At 44.9% G+C, this 18,303-nt stretch overlaps 1 protein-coding gene across 2 annotated transcripts in view; it reads left to right on the top strand.

Moving 5' to 3' along the window:
• rgs11 (regulator of G protein signaling 11) overlaps window positions 1-18,303 on the top strand; it is a 164,735-nt gene that overhangs the window by 100,272 nt on the left and 46,160 nt on the right. For both annotated transcript variants that reach the window (XM_080206663.1, XM_080206664.1), the window contains exon 9: window positions 6,410-6,478. In XM_080206663.1, coding sequence (XP_080062789.1) covers window positions 6,410-6,478 — 69 coding nt within the window. The remainder of the gene's footprint in view (window positions 1-6,409; window positions 6,479-18,303) is intronic.

Here is an 18,303-nt window from a genome sequence, read left to right as displayed (position 1 = left end):
GCAAGATCATGTGTTAAAATGGCAGACAGAAGGTCAGGGTCCTGATTGCACACAGACCAAAGGTGCTCAACAAAGCGATCACCCAGTCTACGCATGGTCTCTCCAATATAGAGGAGACCACATTGGGAGCAGCTAATGCAATACACCAAACTGAAAGAGGTGCAAGTGAAATGCTGCTTAACCTGGAATGAATGTTTTGGATCTTGGATGGTGAGCATGGAAGAGGTAAAGGGGCAGGTGTTACACTTTCTGCGATTGCTGGGAAGGTGCCATTGTGATGTGTGAGGTATTAGGTATATGGGATAAATGCCATTTGGCCATTCACACCCTTTATTCTCTCTATGGATGGCTGTTAGCAGCCTTTCCCCTGGTTTCTGTGGCTATGACATCTTTCATTCCCTCACCCTGCAGTTTAGACATCGGATTATGCCACCAATCTTGGTGTCATCTGCAAACCATGCTTCCTAAATTTTTATCCAAATCATTAATATAAATGACAAATAACAGTGGAACAAGTACCAATCCCTGAGGTCACAGGCCTCCAATTTGAAAAACAACCTTCTACTTCTACCCTCTAACTTCTGTCATCAAGCCAATTTTATATTCATTTAGCTACCTTGCCCTGGATTCCATGAGATTTAACCGTATGCAACAACCTACCGTGCGGTACCCTGTCAAAGGCCTTGCTAAAGTCCATGTAGAAAACATTGACTGCACTGCCCTCATCTACCCTCTTGGTTACGCCTTCAAAAAACTCAATCAAATTCAGGAGATATGATTTTCTACTCACAAGCATTGCTGACTGTCCCTAATCAGTCGATAAAAGCAAATTACTGCAAATGCTGGAATCTAAAACCAAAACGAGATTGGTGGCATAGTGGATAATGAAGAAGATTATCTAGGATTGCAGTGGGATCTTGATCAATTGGGCCAGTGGGTTGACAAATGGCAGATGGAGTTTAATTTAGATAAATGCGAGGTGATGCATTTTGGTAGATCAAACCAGGGCAGGGCTTACTCAGTTAATGGTAGAATGTTGAGGAGAGCTATAGAATCAAGAGATCTAGTGGTACAGGTTCATAGCTCCTTGAAATTGGTGTTGTGCGTGGACAGGGTGGTGAAGAAGACAGTTGGCATGCTTCACTTCACTGGCCAGAACTTTGAATATTGGGATGCCTTGTTGAAGTTGTTTAAGATATTGGTAAACCCACACTTGGAATACTGCGTGCCGTTCTAATCACCCTATTATAGAAAGGATATTATTAAACTAGAAAGATTGCAGAAAAGATTTACTAGGATGCTACCAGGATTTGATGATTTGAGTTATAAAGAGAGGCTGGATAGATTGGGACGCTTTTCCTCTGGACCGTAGGGGACTTAGGGGTGATCTTATCGCAGTCTGTAAAATAAAAAGGGGCATAAATAAGGCAACATCTTTTCCCAAAGGTTGGGAAATCTAAAACTAGAGGGCAAAGGTTTAAGATGAGAGGGGGGAAAGAAAAGGGTCCAAAGGGGCAATTTTTTCACACAGAGTTCCTCCTCAGTGAGAAACAGAGTTCCTCCTCAGTGAGAAACAGAGTTCCTCCTCCGTGAGAAACAGAGTTCCTCCTCCGTGAGAAACAGAGTTCCTCCTCAGTGAGAAACAGAGTTCCTCCTCAGTGAGAAACAGAGTTCCTCCTCAGTGAGAAACAGAGTTCCTCCTCAGTGAGAAACAGAGTTCCTCCTCAGTGAGAAACAGAGTTCCTCCTCAGTGAGAAGCAGAGTTCCTCCTCAGTGAGAAACAGAGTTCGTCCTCAGTGAGAAACAGAGTTCGTCCTCAGTGAGAAACAGAGTTCGTCCTCAGTGAGAAACAGAGTTCCTCCTCAGTGAGAAACAGAGTTCCTCCTCAGTGAGAAACAGAGTTCCTCCTCAGTGAGAAACAGAGTTCCTCCTCAGTGAGAAACAGAGTTCGTCCTCAGTGAGAAACAGAGTTCCTCCTCAGTGAGAAACAGAGTTCCTCCTCAGTGAGAAACAGAGTTCCTCCTCAGTGAGAAACAGAGTTCCTCCTCAGTGAGAAACAGAGTTCCTCCTCAGTGAGAAACAGAGTTCCTCCTCAGTGAGAAACAGAGTTCCTCCTCAGTGAGAAACAGAGTTCCTCCTCAGTGAGAAACAGAGTTCCTCCTCAGTGAGAAACAGAGTTCCTCCTCCGTGAGAAACAGAGTTCCTCCTCCGTGAGAAACAGGGTTCCTCCTCCGTGAGAAACAGGGTTCCTCCTCCGTGAGAAACAGAGTTCCTCCTCAGTGAGAAACAGAGTTCCTCCTCAGTGAGAAACAGGGTTCCTCCTCAGTGAGAAACAGGGTTCCTCCTCAGTGAGAAACAGGGTTCCTCCTCAGTGAGAAACAGGGTTCCTCCTCAGTGAGAAACAGGGTTCCTCCTCAGTGAGAAACAGAGTTCCTCCTCAGTGAGAAACAGGGTTCCTCCTCAGTGAGAAACAGAGTTCCTCCTCAGTGAGAAGCAGGGTTCCTCCTCAGTGAGAAGCAGGGTTCCTCCTCAGTGAGAACATTTCCAAGACCGTAGCAGGACATAGACTGCATGGTTTTGATCATTCTCAAATAGGAGAGATATCACAATAATAGAAAAAGGGCATTGCGTAATCACTAGGTTATTATGAGGGATGGGAAGGCAGAATTAGGAAGGGGAACTCGAGAAGTTTTGACTTTATCACTAAAGCTGCAAGGAGTGTGTTCAGGGTGATGTAGTTCATCCTTGGTCACAATCTTGCCCTCCTGTGCAGGTACCAGCCCACTAAAGGAATACTATTTCCTATCTGTATTAGACCTTCCAAAATGCATTACCTCACATTTGTGTGGATTAAACTCCATCTGTCATCTCTCTGCCCAAGTCTCCAACTGATCTGCATCCTGCTGTATTCTCTGATGGTCCTCATCCTATCTGCAAATCCACCAACCTTTGCGTCGTCCGCAAACTTACTAATCAATCCAGTTACATTTTCCTCCAAATCATTTATATATATTACAAACAGCAAAGGTCCCATCACTGATCCCTGAGGAACACCACTTGTCACAGCCCTCTATTCAAAATGCACCCTTCCACTGCCACTGTCTTCTGTGACCAAGCCAGCTTTGTATCCATCTTGCCAGGTCATCTCTGATCCCATGCGATATCACCTTCTGCACCAGGCTGCCATGAAGGACCTTGTCAAGGGCCTTATTGAAGACCATGTAGACAACACCCACTGCTCTACCCTCAACAATCACCTTCATCACTTCCTCAAAAAACTTGGTCAAGTTTGTGAGAAACTGAGTTCCTCCTCAGTGAGAAAATTCCCAAGACCATAGCAAGACATAGACTGCGTGGATTTGATCATTCTCAAGTAGAAAAGATATCACAATAATAGAAAGAGAGCATTGCAGGTTCACCAAGTTAATATGAGGGACAGGAAGGCAGAATTAGGAAGAGGAACTTGAGAAGTTTTGACTTTTTCACTAAAGCTGCAAAGAGTGCGTTTAAAACCCAGATCCCCAATTGAAGATAGGACATACCAAAAAATAAAAGATGTAGGCAGGAATTCTTGGATCCTGCACACCCTGCTACCACTGTCAGCGAGAATGGAGAATTTGGCATTCAGCTAAATCTCCATTCACAACAATGAGACCAGGGAATCTCATCCGTGTGCAAGATCAGAGAATTCAGGCTGCTGTTTTCACACATAGATTCAAAGTCACACACTACAGGTTTATTGAAAGGAATGTTCGCTTGACAGGACGAAAAAAATGAAACGAAGGCAGAAGCCTGTGAGACACCCCAGTGACCCCATGATCAAGTCATGAGTATTTTGATAAGTGGAAAAATATAATTTCTTTTGTTGTAGCGTTTTGTTTGTTAATAACGGTATTAATGTTCAAATCAACTTCAAAACATTGTTCATGCTGCACACAGTTTCATATCCATCAGTCAGGTACCCCTGGCTCACACATTGATTCTGACCAATTCCCATCTCAATCCCATCATCTGTCCAAGTGCCTCACAAAACATTGAATGGATTATTCTTATAGAATAGAAGGGTAGAAGCTAAAACGTGGCAGAGAATAAGTTTAATCACGTTACATTCTCAAATATTGTAATAATATTGGCGGGGGGCAGGGACACCACTGGAGAATATGCATCATGTAGCAGATCTTAAATTAGTCTCTTAATTTGTACCTTGAACTACAGATCAATAAACCAGTGACCATGTAACACAGAGAATAATTTATATGGTAATAATTAATCCTTTCTGCGATTAAAAAAAATCTCATCTGGCCCAAAGCACCAATCAGTGATTGCATTCATTTAAGAGCCCCTGGGCCACATACGCTCATTAACCAAGAGCACACACTGTCGTAAGTCCGCCAAATGCCAGTTTACTCTCATCAAACACCCTTATTGGGCACCAGAGCGAAGGGTCGCACACATGGCTCACAGCTAGACAGTCTACACCTCGGGATTTACAATCCCAGTCTGGGTTAAACTGCAGGTTTAAAACCACCACTGACTGCTTCTATTGGGAGAACCTCCACTCGCTCAATAAGGAAACTTGTACTCCAGAAAGCCCACAGGGAGATCTCTCAATGATTCCCCCTATCTTTTATGGCCATCATAACATATACTTCTCATTCTAAGATATAGACCGGAATTCTACCACCCCGCCCGCCACGGGAATCAGAGCAGGCGAGGGGCAGACAATGCCATCTGCTGCCAATGTCAATGCGAATGCCAGTCTATATCAAGCTGCTGCCATCAGACTTTTGAATTGAACTACTGTATACCAAGTTGATCTTTTGCTACAGCCTAGCTATAACTGTAACACTACATTCTGCAGACACATCTTTTCTTCCCTACATACAGTTGGCTTTGTCTGTATAACCTCCAAGAAACAATACTTTTCACTTTATACTAATTCAAGTGACAATAATAAATCAAATCAGGATCAAATGGAAAGGCCTGTTGACCCCTGGCAGGAATTTCTGGTCTTGGGTCGAGTGAGACTGTAAAATCTTGTCTATAAGGTATTTGTGTTATGAAGTTGATTGTTATTTGAACATGGCTCATCTTTCACTTCCCTTTACCTGGTATGCTTTTTATTGACCTGACATTGAAACTGATTTAAGGACTATAGCGCCAAAGAGAGTCCCATTTATAATTAAATGTGAACAATATTGTTTCTTGACAATATGACAATTCATCCACCAGCCCAGTGTGTACAGATTGATGTATTAATTCTGCCCCATTTTGTACCTGGCATTCAGCAGCCAGTTTCTAATACAATATTGCCAACCATGACTTATTGTTTAGCAATACCTTTGCTTCGATTTAAAATCTAAAGTCAAACTGCTGTCCAGTTTTTCTGCAAAGGAAAGCTGGCTGGTCAGCTAAAACACTTTTGAAGTTCAGGCACAACATGCTGACATCTGGGGAACTTTGAGTCAAATTGTGGGAGGGGAGGGCAGCAACTCTACAAGCAATCACCTCGCAGTGAATTTCCCTGAATTAGCCAATAGGGCTTCGTTTCCGTCCAAGTAAGCATGTTGGGTGGGGTCTCAAAGCTGGAGGGCAAAAAGGTGACCCTCAAGGGTGGGGAGAGACTGCAGTCTGCCATTGCAGGTGAGAGAGAGAGAGAGAGAGATCCTCCATCCTGAGGCTCCCTCTCAGCGTGTTTAAATTTGTCCGCTAGGAGGCCTGCAGCCATAGCAGGAAGAACCTCGATGCCTGACCAGAATACATATCACCTGGCCTGCCATCAGGAGGTCTCCTCCAGGCAACTGGCCAGTCTCAGTATTTGGGTGGGGGGGTACTCAGGTCAATTGGAAGATGCCAGTCGTCCTCTGTAATCGACTGCAATTGGCCTATAACTTACCTGAATTGGTTGCCTGCCTCTTGCAAGCAGGTAGCCCTTTTATCCTTGCTCCCGTTGTTAGGGGAAGCTTCCCAGAGGAGGATGATATCACCAACTGGTGGCACAAAACTTTGTCCTTGTCTGCCTCTCTTCTCATCCTTATTTGGGGACATAATTTCAGCCCCAGTTGGGTTGCGGCTGACCAATAAACGGCTGTTGGATGAGATAGATTGCAAAGATAGAAAACTAAGCTTGATCAAAATGAAATTGAGAACTGATATTGGAGCTGAGGGACTGACAAAATGCATGCTTTCACATCTCAAAATAGTGGATTGCTACCACAAAGATTTTCCATTCTCGGATGTCAAACTTAAGTTCAGCTCATGATTTTGAACAGTTTTGCTTTTGTGGCTTTTACTGGTGTCCAATATCCCCCAGATAAATGTGCTACTATTTTGATATTGAAAGAACAATTGTGCTATCTACTGTTGAATTAACTTTGTTTTCTAAGGACAATTTTACATGTGTTTCCAGCCTGGAGCTGTAGATATCATGGAATCTGCCCCCCAAAAAAATAACATCCACACAACAAAAGTCAAATTGGTAAGTATCTCATCTTCTTCAATATTCTTCTAAATTAACATTGTACAATGGTGTTTAAAATTGCTGCAGGGTTTATCTAATTCTCTTTGTAAGTTACGAATGAATCTACTTCCAGATAGTGAATTCCAATCGTAACTTAATGTGTAAAAATATTTTCATCCCCCCTATTTCTTTTGTCAATCCGTGTATACTTTCCTTTAGTCACTCATAGTTATTCTTTACTCTAATTGAATCTTTCCTAATTTGAATACCTCTGTTCAATCTGCCTTTCATTTTTTACTCCAGAGAGAACCATCCTAGCTAGTCTTTGCTTAGAAATGAAGTTCCTTATCTGCAGTGAAGTCTAATAAATCTCCTCTTTACCCTCCATGAGTTCATTAAAAAAATCATCTCAGAGCTTCTCCATACATGCACCTTGATAAACACTTGCAATCCCAAATAATCTAGACAGGACTGTCAAGAGTGCAGCAAAAATATTTCAAAACAGAACATTCTCCCAATTCCTCGCACTCTCCTACAGCTCCTCTGTTATCATATGAGATACAGGAGGCCTCTCTTAGACTGTTGTCAATCACCACCTTGATAGCATGTGTTGAATTATTCTCTTGACTTGTACTCAGTCTACCAACAGTAGGAATGGAGTCAGATGCATTACATATAGTTTCTCGGTAAACTCTTTTTGTATGCAATCTTATCTTCGAATAAAGAAGCCACACTATTAGTTCCCCAATCCTTGTTGTGTGATTGGGACATTTATACGGATCATTATCCACCCGACTGGAGAACATACATTGTGATTCATAGCTTAAATTAATCTCTTCATTTGTACCTCAAACCATAGATCAGTAAAACATTGTCTATGTACCATTGGGAATAACTTACATGCTAATAATTAATCCCTTCATGTGACAAAAATCCTCATCTGGCCCCAATCTCCAATCAGCGATATCATTCATTTAAGAGGCATTAAACCAACAAAACAGGCTTGTTTTGGAACGTCACATGGTGGCAGCATAGTTTTTGAAGATTTGACTGAGAACGATACAAAACTCAACTCTTCATATGTTGCAGGAGAAAAGAACTAGGGTGACAATGAAACAGCTATAAGGCCTCACTGTGTTTCAGTGGTTCTCTATGAATCCTACATTCTGCACCTTCATTCTGGGACATTGTCACAGCTCACAGCCAACAGGCTCCAGGTCCTGGTATGATTGTTCAGTTTTGGGAGAGCTGGATCAGTGTAGGTCTATCAGCTGTAAATTTGAAACAGGGACATAAATTAAGACTGGTATTCTCTGACCATTCATACCAGTGGGATTCTCTGATCCTGCTGCAGTGAACGGAGATTTAGTTGTGCACCAAATTCTCCATCCTCGCTTATAGTGGTGCTGAGGCATGAATGGCTGGAGAATCCTGGCCTAAGTAGTTGACTTTGAAATGTTTAACTTTAAGCAGAACAAACAGACAGTAAAAGACTGGGCTGGGATAACAAATCCATCTGTTAACAGCTCCCAGCCAAAGGCACCTGGTTAAAAGAAGCCTTTTTCATTGTTTAGTTGTAATTCTGAAGCCTGAAGTTCATTATCCCACCTAAATCACTGCTTTCGGAGCACAACTTAAAGTTTAAACAGTTTAAAGTTTTAAAGTTTATTTATTAGTGTCACAAGTAGACTTACATTAACACTGCAATGAAGTTACTGTGAAAATCCCTTCGAGCTTAGAGTTAACCAAGAAAAAAACAAAAAACTTAGCAGTACCCCCTGCAGTCAAGCAGTTACTTATGACCATCTAAAACAGTGGCCACTTAGGGTGCTGTAACTCAGAGCTAAATTAACTTTAGAAGAGCTATCAAAAGTTCCCAATAGCATTAAAAATCCTACGAGAAGCTAAAAGAAATTACCACAGCGTTTCCAACACATAATTGGAAGGCAGCAGGTCTTCTATCTGAGTGAGGTTAATGTAACCTCTTGCATGCACCCAGAATTTGCCTAGCTTTGGACAATATATGTAAGGCACGTGGCAGCAGAGGAAACTGGAAGTGCCAATGCAGAAATCGACAGCTGGAACAGTGGTCCAACATCTTGTCTTGTCACACCCAAAAGCCAGACAGAGTTCCAAATGACCAAGAACGCATCAGGACAAGATTCATATAATACCTAACCAAGCTACACAGTCAGATGAAGAAGATAACCAATGCATCAACACGTAAAGTGAGCTGATCAGCATTCAATACAGTAAACATCAGAAAATGTATTTGCACAGTGGCACCAACAGAAACATTTGCCACTGTCCAGATAATACAGCCACAATGCAGGCCCAGCATAACCTGTATGCAAAACTGTATGCAAGCATCTTTCCACGTTTCACCCTGAAACCATACAAGTAGCAAGGGATTGTTCAACTAACCAATGCTGAACTCATTGTATGATATGGCTCAGAGATTCCATCCCTGGGAATGATTGAGTTACATCACTGCAAAAATTTACCCTGTTCACCCCAAATAGTTACATTGTGGACACCATGGGTCAAGTAATCTTAGGCCTAAGGGTTTGCAAGGACCATCCATGGTATCATCAAGACATCGATGAGGCCCACAAGCTACAAGAAGGATGATTGGAAACCCTGTGCTTATATGGGGAGAAGGTAATTCACTCTGCAACGCAGATCATCGGCCAACACGCCTTGTGCCACAATGTGAACTGAATATGCATACCCCTTCTGAATGTGCACACTTCATCGTACTGCAGAACCAGTGCTGAATTACTATTCAGCAGTCAACACTCCCCAGTCATCAGTCATTGGTACTCCCAGGAGTACAAGATACATTACTTGAAAAACAGTGAGGTGAGAGATACCCATGATTAGCATACAGGTAACAAATTACTCAACCTGAACATCAGACAGAAAGTTTGAGTACAACACTCAACACTTAGAATCCATCAGAAATCATCAATATTTACAGGACTGAGGTCGGATCACATACGAACATCAAATAGCATGACAATGAAATGAGACAAATGCCAACTCAAAGCAAATGCCACAGCCAAAAACACTGAGCAGTCCTGTTGCACACAGAATATAGCCAGAAATACACCACAAACAAAGCACCCCTAACAAGTATTCCAAAAATGTACAGGAATCTACAGCAAATATCACCATGAGGAAATCTGGTCAGATAAGCAATCCTCCACGTTTCAGAGATGTGTAAATTTACTGCATTGGGATATTTATTTATCAACCTGTTAATTCAGATACAAATTGGGTGGAATTCACCATTTTTGAGAGGCTATTGCCATTGGCATTTAGAATCAGCGCAGTGCAGAAGGAAGCCATTCAGTCCATCAAACCCACACTGACTCTCCGACAAAGTATTTTGCCCAGCCCACACCCTGCCTATCACTGTAACCCTACGCATTTACCCCCTAATCTCCTTAACCTGCACATCTTGGGACATTAAGTAGCCATTTACCAAGGCCAATCAACCTAACCTGCTCATCTTTGGACTGTGGGAGTAAACAGGAGCACCTGGAGGAAACTCACGCAGACATGGGGAAGCCATACAGACTCCATGCAGATAGTCACCCAAGGTCAGAATTGAACCTGGCACTGTGAGGCAGCAGGGTTAACCCCATGCTACTGTACCATTCACTTGGAACCTCATTAGTTATGCAAAACTCCTGGCAGGCCAGCAGCAGATTCCTCTGACCTCTGCCTTCCACACCTGTATCCACCTCCTTGCTCCTCTACTCCCTCCCATTCTTTCCACAGCCCTCCTTCCACATTATCTTCCCTTGTCTTTGTCTGGCCACACTCACCATCCCCCTCCACTCACACTCCACTGCCAGTTGAAGTGGGGACCTTTGATGTGGTAGCTGCATGAATCTCAAAGCACAGTGCTGTCCAGTTGGAAACTGGTGTGTGGAACAGGGCAGGAGGAGGCCCCTGTACTCCCCAACCCCAGGCACTGTACTGATCCGAGACACACATAGGAGGGTCCATGGGTCCTGCAACACAGTGCTGTCAGTGGAGACCAGCTTGACATGGAGATAGAGGGCAGGAAGCAGTCTGCCTTGGCATTAGGAACACTGCAACTCTATGGTAGAAAGGCTTTGTTGCTCTCATCCCAAAGTGTCTTCTAAACTGAGGTCCGTTTTGTGCAAACTACTCTTGATTAATTAACTAATTTCACAAGATTGGAAGGCCTGATAGGATGCTAATAGGCAACAGTTTTAATGAGCATTCATGAGGGGCAAATAGCATTCACACCACCAGCCAATGGGAAGACCAACTCATCAGCAACACGCCCTTGGGAGAATTGCAATGTGATTTTACGTTGGTAGGTTTCTGACTTATTGGCTCCCTCTCGTTCCTATGCTTCCTCCTGCCACAAAACACACACACAAGGGGATGAAAGAATTCTGCCCAATTTCTTTTTTGCTGTGGCATCATGTCAAAAGTTTGATTCTTAAAAGGTGAACACTTGGTTAGAAAAATGGGGACATTGTGATAAGAAGGACATGTATCTCTAAGGAGGCGAATCTTAAACTTGTCAATCACCACCAGCCCAGCAGGATGTGATGTATTAACCTCATGAATTGTATGTCCTCCATCTACAAGCAGCAGGAGCAGGTCTCAGATGTAATACACATCTCCCAGTTCATGTTCTTTCTATATAGTCTTATCATCAAATAAAGAACCTATGTTATTATATCACCAATCCTTGTCTTGTGATTGGTATATTTATATTGAAGAGAAGAACATAATATCATCCCAGTGAGTGCTCCTTAAGCCCATAACCTCCCAAGTCTCCTTGTTAAATCCAAGGTACCTACTGCCTTCCAGCCCAAACTTTCACTCAATCCTCTGTGTTTTTAATCTCCTCTATGTTCACCCATGCCCAATCAATGGCATGCATATTGGAATTTTTGCACATGTTCTCCCAATTCTCCACCCTATCTTAGGTAAAAACTATAATGAAGAGGGGTAAGCACCTATTTGAGCACCATCCCAAGAATTAACATTGATCCACCATCTCAAGAGATTAGAAGAACCCTTTGGAAGCCCTAACCCACGATCTTCAAGGTGCAGAATGCAGATATGTCCTTGGATTGGAAAAATGTCTTACTTAATAATATAATTGGTTATCCACTTTGGCAGGAATAATAGTAGGAGGGACTACTATTTAAAGGGCGAAAAGCTGCAGCATGCTACGGTGCAGAGGGACCTGGGGGTCCTTGTGCATGAGTCGCAAAAACCCAGTTTACAGGTGCAGCAGGTGATCAGGGAGGCAAATGGGATGCTGGTCTTTATAGTGAGGGGGATTGAATATAAAAGTAAGGAGGTCTTGCTGCAACTGTACAGGGCACTGGTGAGGCCGCAGCTGGAGTACTGTGTGCAGTTTTGGTCACCGCACTTGCGCAAGGATATTTTGGCCTTGGAGGGAGTGCAGAGGAGGTTCACTAGGCCGATACCGGAGTTGAGGGGGTTGAATTATGAGGAGAGGCTGAATAAACTGGGCTTGTACTCGTTGGAGTTTAGAAGGATGAGGGGGGATCTTATTGAGACGTATAAGATGATGAAGGGGATGGATAGGGTAGAGGTGGAGAGATTCTTCCCGCTCAGAAAGGACAGCAGGACTAGAGGGCACAGCCTCAAAATAAGGCGGGGGCGGTTTAGAACGGAGTTGAGGAGGAACTTCTCCACTCAAAGGGTGGTGAATCTCTGGAATTCTCTGCCCGTTGAAGTGGTGGAGGCTACCTCGCTGAATATATTTAAGATGTGGGTAGATAGGTTTTTGGTAGGCAAGGGGATTAAGGGTTATGGGGAGAAAGCGGGAAAGTGGAACTGAGCCACTTCAGATCAGCCATGATCTTATTGAATGGCGGGGCAGGCTCGAGGGGCTAGATGGCCTACTCTGGCTCCTATTTCTTATGTTCTTATGTAATTGAACTTTTTCCTTAGCAATCAGACATCAAATCTGACATAAATATCAAAAAGGTAACACTAGGATGGGAGTCTGTAGGGTATTCAGTCACACGGCTGGAGTTTTACCAGAGTGGACGAGGGGCAGACAATGGAAAGGTACATTGACTTTGGGCAGAATTTTATGGTTTCAGGACAAGCAAGGCTGTGAAATCCTGCCCACAAATCATGTGACCTCATGAGAGAAGCATAAAAATATGCTTCATCCCCTCACTGTTAAACCATTTATATTTTATCAGTGAGCAAGGTTAAAGGAGATCACATGTAATTAAAAGACTACTCCTGCTGGTATCTCTTTGCTGAGCCTAGAGTGAATGAAACAGCATGTTGATTATCTCAAATTTAATATTCACTTAAAAGTGGCCAACTTAACATCGCGTAGATCCTTCTTTTATTATCCCTCAAAAACAAAATCTCATAAGTTTATTTATTAGTCACAAATAAGATTACATTAACACTGCAATGAAATCACTGTGAAGTTCCTCTGTAGCCACAGTCCGATGCCTGTCCGAGTCAATACACCTAACGAACACATCTTTCAGAATGTGGAACGAAACCCAAACAGACACAGGGACAACGTACAAACTCCACACAGACAGTGACCCAAGACTCAAACCTGGGTCCCTGGCACTGTGAGGCAGCAGTGTTGGCCACTATGCCACCGTGCCATCCAGATTCATACAGCTGGGAGGCAGTAGTCAAAGAAATGTTCAAATCTTATCAGCGGCAATGTTGCCTGGGTCATCCCTATATATCTCTTAAAAATCCAAAATTAAAAAAAAACAATCTTTTTTTAAATAAATCTTAGAATTTAATTGTCGTGACGAAGGGTCATCTAGACTCGAAACGTTGGCTCTAATCTCTCCCCACAGATGCTGTCAAACCTGCTGAAGTATTCCAACATTTTCTGTTTTGATTGAAAATAATTCCTACTTTTCCAGAGGATCTTGAACCTGTTACCGTAAACATTTCTTTAACAGGCCACCAACTTCACAGATTAGACTATCATCTGAACACTCTTATCCTTCTGAGCCTCTTTTATTTTTATGTAAAGATTTATGGCCCATTACAACCAGTTTACCTCACATTTTTAAGTAAATCAGCCACTGTTTTGCAATGTTGCAGCACTGAAAATGAAATTGGAAATATTTTCATTACTTTCCATTTCCTATGCTTCGTGCTTTCTCCCTCACTTTGCTAACCATTAATAATGGTTTATTTTCCACATTTGGGAAGAGCAGCAATGGTTTATTTTTGATTCATGACCCACACACACACACAGCCCCCCACTCCCCTCCCCACCAGCCCCCAAAGACAGAGCCACTGGACAATTATTGTGAAGTCCTGCCAATAATGGAGGGATACAGTCAAATGTACTGAATCATAAAACAATCACCATAAATCATCAAAAAATATAAACTTGAACATTAAAGCAGATAATGACAACTCAATTTGTCACACAAAAATTCTCAAGAATTGCCAAAGTAAATGGAAGAAACTCAGATACCATTTTTTCAGCTTGCCCCTCTCTTTAGAAATCTTTCTCACTTGCCCTGCCTGCTGCATATATATTTTCTCCTCTCTTTGTCCCACTTACTTCATGGGGGGGAGATCTCTACATGGTCAGCCGTCATTGCCGAGCAGTGTCCACTGTAGAAATCACCGGAGGTTTATTTCTATTGACATCAATCACAATGTAATTCAGACGGTTTCTGTAACACACAGCCAATCTGCAACGTTAGTTTTGCAGCACCAGTGTAAAATTTACTCTTTGGGCCCTATTTTACCGTTTTGATTCTAAGTGCTGGGCGGACTTGAAACTGGGAGTATTTCAGATCTGCCTTTCAGACCTGTTCTCAGGTGCACTCTGCCTGAAAAACTATCAGCAATTCCGAATTGCACTGCACAAGCCTGTGGGTGGAGCTTAACACGCCAGAAATCCTGCAGCTCCGATCGGCGCATGCGCAGAAAAGGTAGAATGCTGCTCCCCTGCCACATCCCTCCCGGGCTGGATAATGCCTCTTCTTGAACCCCACAGACATTGCCCCACCCCCACAATATTACTGACTCCTTATCAACCACCACTCAGACCAATCACGGGCCCCTCCCCCATTTCCCTCACCAATCTCAGACAGAGTGGCAGCAGAGCCCCCCCTTTCCTCCCACTGATCACAGGAAGAGTGGCAGCGGACACCCCTTTCCCCGCACCAATCTCAGGCAGAGTGACAGTGAATCCCCCCTTCCACCCCACTGATCTCAGACAGAGTGGCAGCATATCCCCCCTTCCCCCACACCCCCACTGATCTCAGACAGAGTGGCAGCATATCCCCCTTCCCCCACACCCCCACTGATCTCAGACAGAGTGGCAGCATATCCCCCTTCCACCACACCCCCACTGATCTCAGGCAGAGTGACAGCATATCCCCCTTCCCCCACACCCCCACTGATCTCAGAGTGGCAGCATATCCCCCACTCCCCCACACCCCCACTGATCTCAGAGTGGCAGCATATCCCCCTTCCACCACACCCCCACTGATCTCAGACAGAGTGACAGCATATCCCCCTTCCCCCACACCCCCACTGATCTCAGACAGAGTGACAGCATATCCCCCTTCCCCCACACCCCCACTGATCTCAGACAGAGTGGCAGCATATCCCCCTTCCCCCACACCCCCACTGATCTCAGACAGAGTGACAGCATATCCCCCTTCCCCCACACCCCCACTGATCTCAGACAGAGTGACAGCATATCCCCCTTCCCCCACACCCCCACTGATCTCAGACAGAGTGACAGCATATCCCCCTTCCCCCACACCCCCACTGATCTCAGACAGAGTGACAGCATATCCCCCTTCCCCCACACCCCCACTGATCTCAGACAGAGTGGCAGCATATCCCCCTTCCCCCACACCCCCACTGATCTCAGACAGAGTGACAGCATATCCCCCTTCCCCCACACCCCCACTGATCTCAGACAGAGTGACAGCATATCCCCCTTCCCCCACACCCCCACTGATCTCAGGCAGAGTGGCAGCATATCCCCCTTCCCCCACACCCCCACTGATCTCAGACAGAGTGGCAGCATATCCCCCTTCCCCCACACCCCCACTGATCTCAGACAGAGTGGCAGCATATCCCCCTTCCCCCACACCCCCACTGATCTCAGACAGAGTGGCAGCATATCCCCCTTCCCCCACACCCCCACTGATCTCAGACAGAGTGGCAGCATATCCCCCTTCCCCCACACCCCCACTGATCTCAGACAGAGTGACAGCATATCCCCCACACCCCCACTGATCTCAGACAGAGTGACAGCATATCCCCCTTCCCCCACACCCCCACTGATCTCAGACAGAGTGGCAGCATATCCCCCTTCCCCCACACCCCCACTGATCTCAGACAGAGTGACAGCATATCCCCCTTCCCCCACACCCCCACTGATCTCAGACAGAGTGACAGCATATCCCCCTTCCCCCACACCCCCACTGATCTCAGACAGAGTGACAGCATATCCCCCTTCCCCCACACCCCCACTGATCTCAGACAGAGTGGCAGCATATCCCCCTTCCCCCACACCCCCACTGATCTCAGACAGAGTGGCAGCATATCCCCCTTCCCCCACACCCCCACTGATCTCAGACAGAGTGACAGCATATCCCCCTTCCCCCACACCCCCACTGATCTCAGACAGAGTGACAGCATATCCCCCTTCCCCCACACCCCCACTGATCTCAGACAGAGTGGCAGCATATCCCCCTTCCCCCACACCCCCACTGATCTCAGACAGAGTGGCAGCATATCCCCCTTCCCCCACACCCCCACTGATCTCAGACAGAGTGGCAGCATATCCCCCTTCCCCCACACCCCCACTGATCTCAGACAGAGTGACAGCATATCCCCCTTCCCCCACACCCCCACTGATCTCAGACAGAGTGGCAGCATATCCCCCTTCCCCCACACCCCCACTGATCTCAGACAGAGTGGCAGCATATCCCCCTTCCCCCACACCCCCACTGATCTCAGACAGAGTGACAGCATATCCCCCCTTCCCCCACACCCCCACTGATCTCAGACAGAGTGACAGCATATCCCCCTTCCCCCACACCCCCACTGATCTCAGACAGAGTGGCAGCATATCCCCCTTCCCCCACACCCCCACTGATCTCAGACAGAGTGGCAGCATATCCCCCTTCCCCCACACCCCCACTGATCTCAGACAGAGTGACAGCATATCCCCCCTTCCCCCACACCCCCACTGATCTCAGGCAGAGTGGCAGCATATCCCCCTTCCCCCACACCCCCACTGATCTCAGACAGAGTGGCAGCATATCCCCCTTCCCCCACACCCCCACTGATCTCAGACAGAGTGGCAGCATATCCCCCTTCCCCCACACCCCCACTGATCTCAGACAGAGTGGCAGCATATCCCCCTTCCCCCACACCCCCACTGATCTCAGACAGAGTGGCAGCATATCCCCCTTCCCCCACACCCCCACTGATCTCAGGCAGAGTGACAACAGACCCACCTTCTACCCCTCCCCCCCCAATCTCAAGCAGAGAGCCATTGGACACTAAGCACCTACTGCCTCACTAATAGGAGCGCCCAAATTGGACTTTTATGAGAGCATGTCTGTTTTGCGCTGATTCTGGATGGGCAAATGCGGTGGTAAAGAGGGAGGTGCTGATAAAGTTGGGCATACAACACATTAAGTCAACTTAAATACATGCAAATGCATTTAAATGGCCATTGCACCCATTTCGGGTGTGATCCTGATTGCAGCCATTTTAGGGTCTTGGTAAAGAGGGAACTGACGTGAGGTAGGCACTGATCGCATTACTCGCCTCACTTGACTTTACCAAGTTTTTGTGCCCGAAAATGGGTGCAACTTGATGGTAGAATCTTTGGACCTCAGAACTATCCTCCTGGCTGCTGAGTCTAGAATTCATCAATTACTACCCTCTTCTCTTCCCTGATTTTATTACTGTGGCCGAAACTTTCCAGCCGTTCATGCCAGCAAGATCTTCTGGTCCTGCCAACGGCACACCCCAACTATGGGTTTCACAGTGGGGAGGGACACATTCAATGAGAAACCCCATTGACAACAGTGGGTCAGACAATCCCTTCGCCAGTCAATGGTGGGCTGCCTCCCCCGCCCCAAAACACGCGGCGGCTTACATGGTAAATCTGCCCTGCTGCTTTTTGACTTTTGTCCTGCATTCCAAGAATTGTGCTATTGCACATTTGCGCTGGTCCATCACCCAGGATAGTGGAATTTGTATAAAATTCAACTGACAATGTAGCCCAAGTCTGACTATTCTGTAATACATTCTAATATCTGGAATAAAAACACAGCCAAAGATCGATATAAAATTATTACATTTTTCTAACTGTTGAACATTGTGAATAGTTAAGCCAGAAATAACTGTTTTGAAGGGGGAAGAAAGAAGTGTTTCAGTTAATCTCTATTTAATAATTTCTGATGTTTATTCGGTGAACTAATCTCATGAAAAGAATTAAAACAAGTTTAAAATCCAAATGGTTATAATTTATTGAAAATAACATTACATTATCTTGAAGAATTCTTGCTTTTTAAAATCTAGATTAATACTGCCTATAACTATTAGTTAGGACATATCAGAAAACTAAAATATTTTTCTTATTTTAAACTTCTGACAGCTAAACAGTGAAATATTTTTGTTTGTGGCCTTTATACTGCTGATAAAGTAACTTAAAGCAAACAGGTTTTAAACAGAACAAATTCTTCTGAACAATTTGGTTTTGATCAGTAAAGCAAAACATCTACCCTGAAACTTTACAATATGAATAAACATGATTAAAAATA

This window comes from Carcharhinus amblyrhynchos, chromosome 18 (assembly GCF_965287045.1).
Source record: "Carcharhinus amblyrhynchos chromosome 18, sCarAmb.v2.hapA, whole genome shotgun sequence".
NCBI classification, from domain to species: Eukaryota; Metazoa; Chordata; class Chondrichthyes; order Carcharhiniformes; family Carcharhinidae; genus Carcharhinus; species Carcharhinus amblyrhynchos.
This window is presented reverse-complemented; position numbering and strand designations above follow the sequence as displayed.